The 14258-nt window shown below is 37.7% G+C and overlaps 1 protein-coding gene across 3 annotated transcripts in view; it reads left to right on the plus strand.

The window, feature by feature from the left end:
- Window positions 1-14258, plus strand: part of LOC124615508 (EH domain-binding protein 1-like) — a 206554-nt gene that overhangs the window by 48417 nt on the left and 143879 nt on the right. For 2 of the 3 annotated variants that reach the window (XM_047143464.1, XM_047143466.1), the window contains exon 6: window positions 6540-6735. The exons of the other annotated variant lie outside the window; for it this stretch is intronic. In XM_047143464.1, the coding sequence (XP_046999420.1) occupies window positions 6540-6735 (196 nt within the window). The remainder of the gene's footprint in view (window positions 1-6539; window positions 6736-14258) is intronic. 3 annotated transcript variants of the gene reach the window in all.

The raw sequence follows: 14258 nt of genomic DNA on the forward strand, positions 1-14258 counted from the left end.
AGAGTGGTAGTTTGGGAGAAGATGAAATGGATGGAAGAATAAACAAATATGATGGAAGTAGACAGTGAGGAGAATAAGAAGGTTGTCTGTGGAATGGTTGAGACTAAGAAAACAGGTGTGATGGAAAATGTCTGAGTGAAAAATAAAGAAGGAAAGGAAGTTGTTAATCAACAGGAAATACAGGAATATTTTGATGAGTTAATAAATCCCAATGGAAGTGTGGAAGAGGGAAAATCAGAAGCTTGAGAATGTAGGGCATGTAGAGATGGCTCTAATGTGGACAGAAGTAGAGGATGTGATGAAGACCATGAAAGGAGGAAAAGTACCTGGACTGGAGTTGAATAGAGCAGCTGGCATTGTTAGAGTGCTTTGGTTCTACTGGATCATGAGAACAGTATAGAAAGTGGGAGGGGGGTGGCAGTTAGTCAAGTACCTGTACAGGGAACATGCTGTTTCTCTCCACGAATGCCAAGGAGTATATGTTTATCTTCTTTGGGACATGAGAACTCTGGGAACAGACCTTCGTGCCAGGTGATCATTGGTTAGGCAGGGTGTGCGCATAGGGAGAGTCTCTGGTCAGAGTGAGTAGTTTACTGGCAAGAGCGAATCAGTTGTACTAAACAGGATTAAGTTGAACCACACTAGTTTCCATATGGCCCCAGCAGCCTCATCAGAGCAATAGTGTTTTTAAGCCAGAAGGATAAAACTCCAGTACATTTCCCTAATTTTATGTACAAATTGAGAGGGAAACCAACCTATCTAACAAGGAGAGAGGTAAATATCTCAATTTGTGGTCTGCACCAGGACTGGGAGTGAATCTTTTCTAAATATGAAGCAGTTATTTTTTGTGGAGATGTCAACTCAATAAACAATACATATAGAATCTGTACTGATCCAAACGATCTTCTCTGCTCTACCACGGGCATTGTTAATCTATGACAAACTTGGTAATGCCCTTGTCACAATTATTGCTCAAAGGAACCTAAATATATTGACAGGTATAATTTTCCACAAAGACCTTATACTTAAAATGAATGGAAAAATTTCATGCTAATTTGGAACAACATGGTGACTGTTTCATCCGTTGGGTTAAGTGACATTCTAAAGATAACAGAGCAGTCACCAGAGCATTTATCTTGGGTTTTGAAGGAGGCTTACTACTGTATAAAGAAAAGGTTAGTCTACCTGTGTAATATAAAATCTTCTGTACCAGCCGTTATGAGATGCTTCATATGTTTGAAATTGTGCTATACGTCATCTACAAATGAATCCATAGATCATGTCACCTAATCACCAGGCTGCCATGTTGGAAGAACATAAGATCCAAGATTTCAAGATGTTTGATTGTTTAATATGTAAGGTAGCCAGGAACAAGTAAAGTTGCCTTTTCCATGTCTGTATGATGAAAGCTAATCCCAAAAAGTAAGTCTTCCATCATCAACCACAACGATGCATATTCCTTCTCCTGCCTCATCACTGCACCCTAGCAGCCACCTCAATTCATCCGTTCATGTAAAAGAATGCCTCCCCCCTCCTCCCACCAATACCTTTACAACTGCACTTGGGACCCCAGACCCCCCACCCCCAGTAGATAATAAACAGGTGGTGCTAATAACCCAAACAAAATAATGATCAACAATTCTATTCTTTCTGCACTCATTATCATACACACAGAAACATAACGCAAAGGAATTTTAATGGCTGTTGTCACAGCTTTGCTGTGAACTAAAACACTTGCTCTCCCTTCACTTAGTGATTTGGATAGCTCTTCAAGGACCCCAATTTGCTATGACATGTTAACCTATTCTAGATTATTATTGAGCCTGTTAAAACAAGAAATTGAATGTGAAAGAGACCCTGTGTGTGTGTGCGCGCCCTCAAGGGAGAGAGGACATTCCACAAGATAATTAGGTTTAATCTCAGTTACCCCCATGCTGATTTTAATGCTCTTAATCCTTAATGGTGTAACTTTTAAAACCGCTAACTGTGGTAATTGTAACAAGAGTTTTTACACTTTGACGTTTTATGCTAAATACTGCCCCCTCCTGCCAATTATTTCAGCCTTAGACATTATGGTCTGTAGCCTTTCTATTCAATGGAAGGTTCATGATGATTTCTGTAGTGGTAATCACCCCCCCCCCCCCCCCCCCCCTGTCATTTCGGTCATTTCATGCCTCCCACACTAATACTCAGCTGGATACTCTCTGCATTGGATGCTTAAGAATGTTGACTGGCACACTTTAGCACTTCCCTAATGTGTGACACGCCTTCCTGTGGGACTGCTGGAGAGTCCCTCAGACACACATGACCATGATGATCGTGCACTCAGCAGACCTAGTGGTAAAATTTTCCTCAAGATTCCCCCATTGGAGGCCAGTTGTATGATGGATGTAAGAGATCACTGTAGCCATTAAATCTTGCAGAAGGGCTCTCCAACACTGTAAGTGCCATCTGTAGAAAGGTGCTCTTATCATTTTTAAGTGTATCAAGTGAGAGAAAAGTGAGAAAAGTGCATTTGAAAAGTTTCAAATTCTGTATGTCAGATTTTCGTATTTTACTTTAAGTGCCTTTACTTGTATTGGCTAATGTTTGGCATATTTTCAGTTTGTATAACGGCATTGTATATCTCAAAAACATTACGTAAATTGCAGTTAAATGAAGGCTTGCACGAATAATGGTGGCTTATCACTTTCTTGCTCAGAACTTGGCACAATGTCAGTAAAGAATGATGTTTATTATTTAATACCTATTACATACTAAATATTTGGCAGTGTATAATAAAAGTGTGTTTTAATATGATATATGAAACAAATGTCGAGCAAATCAAAATATTCTTTGTTGACAAAAAGCTCAGATTGTTCAGTTTATACATTAAGAGGGCAGTCATAATCACCACCACTTGCTACGCCTCCCATCTCTTTGCACTTAACACTATTATAAAGTGAATGGTGCAGGATGAACTGGAGTAGATTCTGTGAATCATTGAACTGCTTTGAGTCGAATGGAATTGGTTCCATGTTCATCTGAATGAGCTGAACTTCTGCTGGCCCTCCTCACTTTGCCATTGTGACTGGAACTGCATCACTGTGCACAGAAAATTTCACATGCATTGTTGTTCATGTTGTTTCACCCAGGAATTCGAAACTGTGAATGTTGGTGAACTTAAGAGGCATTGTGTCATCAGTAGTTGTCCTCTTCTGAATGTTGTTCGAAAAACAGTCAGTTGCATTAAAAATATCTCCTTTTGCCATAGTGGATACTTTGAATGGTTTCTTCTTGCAGCTTTTTGAAATAATATCTTTCCATTCATTAGTGGTATACACATTTCCGTAGTGAGCTGTTTTGAACTTCTCGATTCTAGAAAAATCCCTGTCTGAAGGCAGAAAAATGTGGCCTGGGATAAGAAAGCAGTGCTCCACAGAATCAAATTGACCACTGGTTACTATATGGTTCCAGAAATCCATAATGTTCCAATTCTTATTCTGCCCAATGCAGTTGTCTGAGAACACAAAAAGATTCTTTGTGTTTTTAGCATTGCCGATTTCTTAGCACTTCATAATAGAGCTAACAATTTCAGCACTACCTCTCTTTGCCACTATCTCATTCCACAGGAACATATACATCTCCTCTTTGGCACAGTCATGGACACCAAAGTTAAAAATCCACAATTAGCATTTGTAGAACACCGCTCCATAGGAGTAGGAAGCACTTGTGAAGATCTGTGGTTATCACATGTATGTTAGCATTTTCCTTTGCTTCTTCAGCTCACTGTTGTAGGAGCATCTTCATTCACTCTGCTCTTGAGTAAATGTGCTTTGTGTTCGGCTTCGAGTTTTCAAAGTTAGTGGTCGTTTGTTGTGCTGGCATTTTCTTTTGCTATGGTTAACTTATCACCCTTATTGCCTGTATCTGATTGGGGATCTTAAATCCAATGTTGAACTGTGTTCAAAATATACATCTGTATTTGTTGACACTGACAGTATCATGACCACTTTCATTGCACCAAGGTACATAATATTTTGTGTAAAGAGACTGTATGGTTAAGTCATAATCCAGATAAACTTCAGTTGGGTTTTGGCTTCTTGAATGTGATTGGTATTTCAGAATAAGGCGAACATTGGCCTGTTTTGAATGCTTTCCTCTATCATCAGTTTTCACAGAACCTGTACTACTATTTTCCGAATGTTTCAAAGATATCCCCTGTTATTGTGTAACTGATGCAAAGACAAAAACTAATCATGACAAATATCTACATGTTTTCCTGAAATGTTTACTGAATACGAATAGCTAAAGCTTCTTCTAGATTAATTAGTATGTTTGCCCTTTTTTACGCTCTTCCTTGTAACTGCGTTTGCCATAATGCAAGAAAACAATTACGCATTGTGTGTGTGTTGAAACTGAACATATTCCAGAAAGAATTAAAATTTGTGGAAGCTTTACCTTCTATTAATACCCAGCACTGATTTTTTGCATTTACAGTTAGGCTCCAGCGCCTTTGCCCAGTAACTCTCTTTTGTTCTATCACTGACATAGGCAGAACCTTTGTTTCATCTTACTTGCCTCTTCATTTTTTGGGTGCTATTTGGATTTCTGTTTCTCCAATAAGCTTTCTTAATCTTCATAGGTGTCATGATGGTTGGTCTATTGGTAGTTTCATCCTCATCCTGAAAATGGACATCACCACTTTGTTTTATTGTGGCCTTTTTAGAAATAATCGGACTGTCAACAACCTGCATGTGGTTATTATTGTTGCATAGCAATTAAACCTTGACTTTGAGAAACTATAAATACATTGGATAAAATTTTGGCAGTATAGTGCTATGCGCACTGCAGAATACTATGCTACTTATTCAAGAGTTACAAGGTCTATGTTGAATCTAGCGTGCTGTAATAGCTTAATATACAAATATGCACCTCCTAATATACTAAATACATTACCTACCCATAGTGTAAAGGTCAGATAAATTATTTTTGTTATAGCATACAATGCAACATTAACTGGACAAATTTTTCAACAATGCAGTACTATGCCACAATATCAAAGAAAATGTAATACATACCCCAGATGTCTCTTTCCCAGAAGATTCTTGGTCAGATGTGTGAGGAATATATTTATTTTCAAAATCTGAGAGAACAGCTTCCTGAAAGATAAAGCTGTTTCCATACTGACGTCTTTCCACTGCTACAATCAGGCAATGCCATTTTGTGTGTGTGTGTGTGTGTGTGTGTGTGTGTGTGTGTGTGTGTTGGTTTTTTTTTTTTTTTTTTTTAAATTTCTTTTTTACTTGTGTTGAAATATCCACTGTGATCTCTTTGAGACAATAAGAAGCTTGAATACCTGAGTTGCTAACTGTAGCCTGATTCAAGAAACTAACAGAGATAGTGGGTTGTGCTGCTCCTAGAGACAATAAGGAAACTACCAACTTGGATAAGAGGAATATGTGGCATAGCACACTCTTGTGCAGAGCCCTTCAATTGTTCTTCCTCCGATGGCTTAAGAGTTGAAGACCAGATATGTTTGATACTCCTTCATTTGCACTAGGACCAGTGAACAAGACTTCCTGCCTAGTGGATCAAGTATTTATGACAGAATGGATGGAAATTGTGTGTGCCCTTCACTACGTCCGCACCAAGTCACATATGCAGTGACTCATGAGCAGTCTACGGGCTATAGACCACTGTAATTCACAGTATCCTTTGGTAACACATATACAAGGTCTTCTCTTAGGCCTCAGTGACAAGTGTTTCTCTGCTAGCGCATTCATATTGGCTTCTGCCTGCTGGCTTTCTTTTATCTTTTTTTTATCTTGTTTTGTCATCATCTGTGTCTTCACGATCTTCACTATTTTCTTTATTCCTTTCCCACTTTTGCTTGAATTCTCTTCCCATCCATGGTCTAATGGGGTGTTATTTATTATGTCACTGTTTCATATCTGCAGTACGTTGGCTGGGGCTTATATGCAGTGTGTGCGCTCTCACCACAGAGTGAGCTCATCAGGGTCCCCATCTACTCCGCAGTCTACAAGTGGACCTGACCCTACATTCATTTTATATCTTATGCAATTACTTCAAACTGAAGGATCGTTATTGTCCCCAATACCTCAGTTCAACACACCGTAGCAACACAACCAGACAGCCTTTACCACAATCTGGCAACAATACCCTCTTGGGGCTTATTTTGTGAACAAGGCACTCGTGACACCATAGTGTGGCCCATTAATCTCCATACAACCAATAGAGTACCGTAGGAGGTTGTAATTATTCCCATGAGATTGTAAGTGCACTATTTTGATAAATTAGTTGTTCTGATTCCATGACATGGCTACTCTTTAACAGTCATTCTTCTCTTTTATGGCAGTTTGCGTGTCTATTTGTTTTAGTAACACATAGAATCTCTCTTCACATTAAAGCAGATTTTAGTTACATTGTGTGCAGGTACTGCAACAACTAAATGCATTTTACACTTGTGTAAATATTGTATATATTTCATTTATTCTCTGTTAGTTTGTACTGATTTTAGGGATCTGTCAATTTTTCAGTTGCAAGTTTGTCCTCCTATATTAAAGATGAAACAACACCTATAGCAACTGAAAATATGAGCTTCATGGGGGACTCAGTAGTTACAGGGGTTCCAGATGTTGTCGCTGAACTCGATAAAAAGAGTGATGATGCAAGAAGCAAAAGCATGATTGAAAGCAGTACTCATGGTGCCCCACAAGAGACCCTGGAAATTCAGTGAGTTTGTTTGTTTGTTTTTAATTCAATTGCACAAAAGTAGAAGACACAGTACTCTGTTCATTTGTTTGTTGCAAAGCTTTTGACAAACTTTTTGCTCTTGAATGTAGTAAACAATTTTAAAATTAGTATCTTGTAGCACTAAATTGTAAACATTGAAGTTATAATAGTTTTGCATGGGATGTGTTGCTCGGCTGCATTGAAGAGCATGAAAGTAGACATTTGTTGATTGTATTCTCTAAAGCTGACACTAGTGGAAAAGTGGTATACAGTTACTGACAAAAACTGATTTCTAAGAATGCTGGACCAGCTTATATAAAAAATAGCATCTGTTTTCTCATATTCAGTATGATGCTATGTTCAGTATGTTTATTAAAGTAAAAATATTTTTATTAAAAAAGTCTTCCAAATAAGAATAAAACAGTAAAGCTGGAAAGTAAAGTCTGCTATATGTATAAAGTAGGAGAACAAATTTCAGTTAGTCTTCTGCATATTGAATAATTTTGAAGGACTTCCAGATATGCTGTATCTTGATGTAATCACATATAAATGGCAATCTTATGTTTTAATTTTAAGTCCAGATAACATCACTCACTTTATACGGGGCAAATGACAGCTTCTGCAGTTTTGCTGCATTTTGTATGAAAACTGCAAGACTCATCATCTCAGATCCATTATAATGTGCAGAAAAGTGAAACATGTAAGGAATCAGATGGTGGAATAGACCCCATGGGTGGAGATATGTTTTGGAAATCCTACTTGTCATTTTTATATTAACAGTTAAGAAGTTAGTTTCAAATACTTCTTACTTCAGATTTGGAGCGGCATCTCTTGCTTTTTTTTTCCACCAGCAATAGTAATCTCAGATTTTCCGACCTTAATTCTTACTTCTGAAGTAGATATTCTCCTACAGTTGCATGCATCAATCAAAACACAAACTGGTATTTGCTGTCTCTAGTGACACACTCTGACTGGCTGGTTGAACTCAAGTTGTACTCCACTGTTTTCAAAGGATTGTGCTATGGAATGCGCTTGTACACTTAAGAAACCAAACAGTTGTGTGCCATGTCATTAATACATTACTGCAGGAATGGCAAGGATCCCAACACACTTCTCTGTGGCACTTCTGAAGCTATTTCAACATATGCCAGTGACTCGCCATCCCAGATCACCATCTGCATCTTCCATACCAAAAAATCCTCAATAGTGTCACAAATTTCATTTGATACCCCCATTTGATTGTACTTTTGTTAATAAGTGCTGATGTGATAAAGAGTCAAAAACTTCTTGGAAGTCAAGAAATACTGGATCTACCAGGTTGTCTTGATCCATGGCATTCGGGATGCCCTGTGAGAATAATCAGAGTTGGGTTTCATGTGACTGATGTTTTCCGAATCCATGCTTGGCAAGAGTAGTTAATTATGTTTCAGCCATCTCACTGTATTTGAGCTTGGAATATGTTCTATGTTTGTACAACACAAGGATGCAAGTAATACTGGACAGTAGTTTTGTGGATCAATTCTTCTGCTACTCTTGTAGAGGGTTGTAACCAGTGCTTTCTTTAAAGTGCTGGACACTTTTGCTTTCTGAGAGGTATATACAGTATATTATAGTTAAGAGGTGTTAACTCGTCCATAAATGCTATATAGAATATGATAAAGGTTCCATTGGGTCCTGTGGCAGTTCTCAGTTTCAACAATTCTATTTGCTTCTCAAAGCTGCTGCACTAATATCTATGTCACTCATATCTGCTGTGGTTTGATGATAGAATTGGGCCAGTACTCCTGGATACTCCTCTGTAGACAGATCATTTGAAAGCGGAGTTCAGCATTACTGCAGTAGCTTTGCTACCCTTGACTTCAGTTTGTGTCATTCACGAGTGTCTGGACTTGTAAGTTTTGTGGAAGTAATTAAATTCTTGTTAATGAAAATAGTGGAACAATGAGGATGAAATCAGTGAAGGTGTAGTAATGTGAAATGACATCAGTGCAAACTATTCAGACATGCTAAACCTGGATATTAACAAACTTATAGCGACAACTGAAAATTTACTATTTATGCCATTCTTGCACTTTAACATAGGTTTCCTGATTATTATGAGCAGTCTTTTAACGATCAGGCTATTTGAACATACTACCAAATCTGAGTCAAACTCTCATTGTCACTAGTGTTTCACACGTGGTTTCTGGAGACTACGTGGCATGACAATTAAATAACTGGATTGGTGCTGCTACCAGTAAACGGTGAGCGCACTGTGCCAGGTCTTAACATGTTTGTGTCAGTTGATGCTTCTCCACTCAGTGTTCTGTGGGCCTAGTTAGACATCACTCAGTCCTGTGATAACAGACATCCATTAAAGTCCTTGTGCTGGCATCTGGGTGGACATCCTGTGTTCAGATGGAGCAAAAAGTTAACCTGAAGTTTCTTGTGAAACTGGGGCAAACTCGTGCCATGTTAAAGGAAGTGTACAGAAGCGAATGTTTATTGCTAATGCAAATGACGTGAAATGATGATGAGATTTTTAGAACAATGAGTCCTGTGTGCTTCATCAAGATAATGCATCAACCCAGTCCACCTCGTCTGTAAAGGCGTTCCGTATGGAATGCAGCATCACCATGTTGGACCACTCACTATATTCGCCGGCCAGGTCCCCTGTGGTGGTGGCTCCTTTTAAGTCCAATTGGTGCTTAAGGGGACAAGATGATTTGACATTATGGAAGTGGTGAAAGCAAAAGTGCTGAAGGTTTTCAACAAGCTGACAGAAACAGCCCTTTAGCACTGCTTTGTGAGTAATGCAAAATTCTTATGGATTGTTGTAGGAATCAGTAAGAAGAATATATTGAAGGTGATAAATTTTGTGATGTAATTGGTGACAAATAAAATGTTTTGTAGCACTAGTGTGGTTATTAAATTGCCACATCTTGTATCATAGGTTCTCCCAAGGAATATATAGTCATAGGACCATTGGGGCAGGGACTAGATGGAGGCTTACCCTGCCACAAGATTCATGTACAAAAATTAAATGCATTGAGTGAATGAAATGATGGGGTAAAATCTGTGAAGAGGCAGTCTCATGAAGTGATACCAGTGCAAACTGTTCTTTGTGTCAGGCCAGGACTTCAACTCCAATCTCCTGCTTTCATCACCATCAGTCCATTCATTCATTTCAGTCCATTAATACACTGACTGCCATTGGTGCAACAAAACTGTCTGCTGTGGCCACCACTGGCCACTTGTTAAATTCATTTAATATACGTTGCTTGTGGCAGTGTAAGTCATTGTTCATCACTGCCTCCATTTCCCCATTGGTACTGCTCCCACTTACCCTGTTTATGAACCTCTGCTAGAAATGCATGGAAATGATGATGAAAACACCATTGACAGTGAAAGTTTTAACTAGAGATGAAAGTGTGCTCAGATAGCCTAATTGTTAAAGTGGGTCCTCATGATAAACAAGAAATCCAGTTTTGAGCTATGGCTGGCAGAATAGGTTTCCTAACTTTGGTGCAGCTTAGAGACTTTACAGGCAACCAGAATTTTTTCATGTTTTGGGAGAGGTCCTTTATTAAAACTCTTCTATGGCAGTCACTGAAGGCTTCTCATGTACTCTTGCTCAGAACTAAATGTTTTAAGAGTCACTAATGCCTTATATGAAAAGGAGACAACTCCCCCCATAGTAGCAGTGTAGAGTTGTTGACAGGCACACAAAAAAAGAATGAAAACTTACTACCTTTTGAATAAATCCTTTGAGGTAGACTACACACACATATGTACTACCATGACCACTTGTAAGTTCATAAAAAATCTTCCTCTGATCGAATGACATCCTATCTTTGAATATGTCAAATACCATCAGCAGAAAATTCAGGACACTTTTTTGAGCAGGTCTCTGGTCTGTTTTCATGATAAAAAAAAGTTAGGTCTATCTTGTATTATATTGAGTAATTTTATTACTGCAGTTTCTCCTGTACTCAGTGTAGGCATGTACAGGCACTCTTGGCATATTATTGGAGTTTTTCTTCCTGTCCTTGCCTGTACACTTCCTTTTCTGCCCAAGTCACCATAAAATGCTTTTAACAGTCTTGCTTCCATCATCTTCCTGTAAATTACCTGAATTTTCTTGTAAAATACAGCACCAATATTCAGCAATGAGTGCAGTGAATTACTGGGATCTTTGTTGGCTACTATTGCCTTCTTGGATACAGTCAGCAATGTCTATAAATGAAAAATATTCATAAATCAGTTTAAGATGATCGAGTGTCAAGCTTAACTGTATATTCATCCAATTACAATAATAATAATAATAATAATAATAATAATAATAATAATAATAATAATCATCATCTTCCTTTTTTTATGCCCAGTTAGAGAACATTTGATCTCTGCAAATGTGTGATTTGCTACTATAAATCCAAATGCTTTGCATTGTCTGAAGATGTCATTTGTGGCATTCATTTCTCATAAGTCCTGCTTAACTTCTTCTAACTGTTAGTGATTTTTACCTTTTGTGAATTTATTATACAGCTAAGTATAAATTTTATTGAAATAATTTGTAGTGACATATGTTTATCACATGCTACATTTAGCATGAGCACCATTTGCATCCCACCACAGCTCCCATCTCCTGGCTACCGCATGGAAGACATTTCCAGGGCATTTGTGGTGCTATAGCTGCAGCAGCTTGTCTAATACAGTCTCAGTGCTCTGCCAATGAGATGATACAGTGTTGGTGAAACACGAGTCTCGTGATGTATCCTCAAATGTAGTAGTCCTTGGGTATGAGGAATTGAGAATGCACCACCCATATCATGGGTTCTGCGTGCCCATCGGTCTTCTAGGAAACACATCATTTAAAAGTACCCATATCTATGACGTTATGCACACTTTCATCCTGCACAAGCTGTGGTAAAAGAAACTGTTGCTACGTATCCAGATACACTTCTCAACTGATGGAGTTCTCAGTGAAGGACAGTGGGCTGTAGATTTTGTCTGTGAAACATAACTCTGTTTACATGTGCTAATTTTGCATCAGTAGTTGTGCTGCCATTGAATCTGGCTGAACAGTGGTCATCTGAAGTAGGCTATTTTAAATAATGAGGTCCACACAAAGCTTGCAGTTCAAACACTTTAATTGCATTTCGATGTTAGATAACCAATATTTTAGGGCCAGATCATGTCTTATCTATCATAATTTTTGCACATATGAAGTGTTAGCCACATACTGCACACAGTTGATGTCATGTAATAATAATGTTTGAGTGCAGTAACCGAACATAGTTGTAATTATTCGTGTGTTGCAAACATTTCTAACAAACACAGTCACTGTATGAAATTCATAAGTAACTTTTCTTGAAATCTGTCAATCCCGTACAAAAACTGTGCACAGCCTGCAAGTATTGGAAGTAGCACTGTTCATATTCTGATCCTATTACCACAGTAAGCATTATTAAAGTTTGGCAAGTCCATAATAATAATAATAATGATTAGGCGTGGTAAATATTCATACACTCTGCCAAATCCTCATCCTGTAATTGGCGGAGAACATGCAGATGGTATGGCATTTTTTTCAGCGTGTATCACAATACTTTATGTACCATCGAGCGTGGAATGACCATTTACACCAACAATCGCCACACCGACTTAAGACTACGTTCAGTGCATATTTGATCGGCGGAGATCGGGGTGTTTGAATTACTTCACTAATTGTTGAATTGCCTTACCAGTAGGTCCAGCTTTATGGAATCAGCGATAAAATCTCATCTGAATTTCACCATATTACAACCTCTATCACTCCACCACTACAGTGGATATCCCCTCCTGCCCAGTTAACATCACGATGTTCGGATACCTATAACAACAGAACACACATTTAGTGGTGCCATGAAGCCAATTCTGAGTTTACAGTAACAACTAAAAATTTGACATTTTCAGTGCACCTGCAGCGTACTAGCATAATTATACGCCTTACCCTTACACCATCATTTTCTACAAAATTGATACTTAATTTCTTTACATCCTATATTAAGTGGTTTTTAATTACTCTGGTGTCATCCATTCTGTAGATGTGACCATAGAACATAAAGTGTCTTTTACCTCTTGTCTGTGTCTGTTGCTGGGCACAGGCTTTTAATCCGTATGCCATTTATACTGATGGGACCATATATTTTTCTGCGAATTTTTCACTCTTACTTTCCAATTTCATCAATTTTAATGTAGTTTCTAAATCATTTAATGTGCCACATAAAACAACTGTCTTGTAATACTGAAATTTCCCATAATGGGATATCACTCATTTGTTGTAGTGATTCTGTGTTGTTCTGTACACGCTTTCTAAATTGGCTTTACTGCCTAGTCCTCATGGTATTATGATTTCTGTGAGATATTTAGAAGAAGACACACTTAAAATTGTCCTATATTTCACTTGTAGTAGAAATTATCTGATATGTTGATGATGTAAATTTTCCATCAAATGAGTCTCCTCATATAATATTTGAAGGCCTGTCTTTGATGCTATATCGTGTAATTTCTCTATGGCATACTTGATTTCTTTGTGAAGATAGATTGCCAGCAAAAGATTTTGTCTAATACGATATTAAACAGTCACAGAAAGAGGCCATCTCCTTGTTGAACTCCTGTATGTACTTCAAAATGCTTGGATATTTCACCAAGAAACTTCACTTGAGGTGTTGTGTCTGTGAGAGTCTTGCAGATTAGTTCTCTAGTCTTGCATCTACTCACAATTCTTCCAAAGTGTTCATGTAGAGATTTAATTCTTCTGCTGTGTAAGTAAATTAACTGAATCTTCTCATGTTTTCACAAGTTATCTGTTTTTCATTTACAGGAGAACTTACAGTTAAATGAATATTCTAAAATCTTCAGCAGAACCAACAAAGTGCAGAGTAATGAAAACATTTCATCACAATAAATAACAGCCAGTTGGTTAAAATAAAGCAGCCAATATACTACAAAATTTCTTAGTTTTAGTGAGTGATGTTATGGGAAATAGATAATATTATAATTTTGTTATGGTAGTCAGTCACTCTCAGGAATGAATCCACTTCCAGTGAGAAACAATTTCTTCTTTGGTAAAAAGGTTGTGTTGTGAAACACTGTCCACTTTCATGAACTGAAGCTTTGACTTGAAAACTGCTTTCGAACGTAATATGTGACAAAAATACTAATGTGCCATCACTGCACACACTTTTGCATTTATACAGTATTGTATACAATAAGTGTGATGATCCAATTATGCAGAATTTCCAGCTATTCCTTCCTGTGTTTGTCTTACTCAGTATTGGTATAACATAGTTTTCACCATAAAGAATTTAAAATTTGCCATTACTGTGCCAACAACAGATGTGCTGAGAATCAAGCATACTAATTGGCCAAGTAAGAAAAAATCAGCAAAAATTCAATTATATAATATTACTTCTTCAAAGACTATATATTTTATTACTTCAAAACATGTGTCAACTGTACTGGAATTTCATCTCCTGAAGGTAAATACTGCTGAACTAGCATCT

This window comes from Schistocerca americana, chromosome 5, assembly GCF_021461395.2.
Source record: "Schistocerca americana isolate TAMUIC-IGC-003095 chromosome 5, iqSchAmer2.1, whole genome shotgun sequence".
NCBI classification, from domain to species: domain Eukaryota; kingdom Metazoa; phylum Arthropoda; class Insecta; order Orthoptera; family Acrididae; genus Schistocerca; species Schistocerca americana.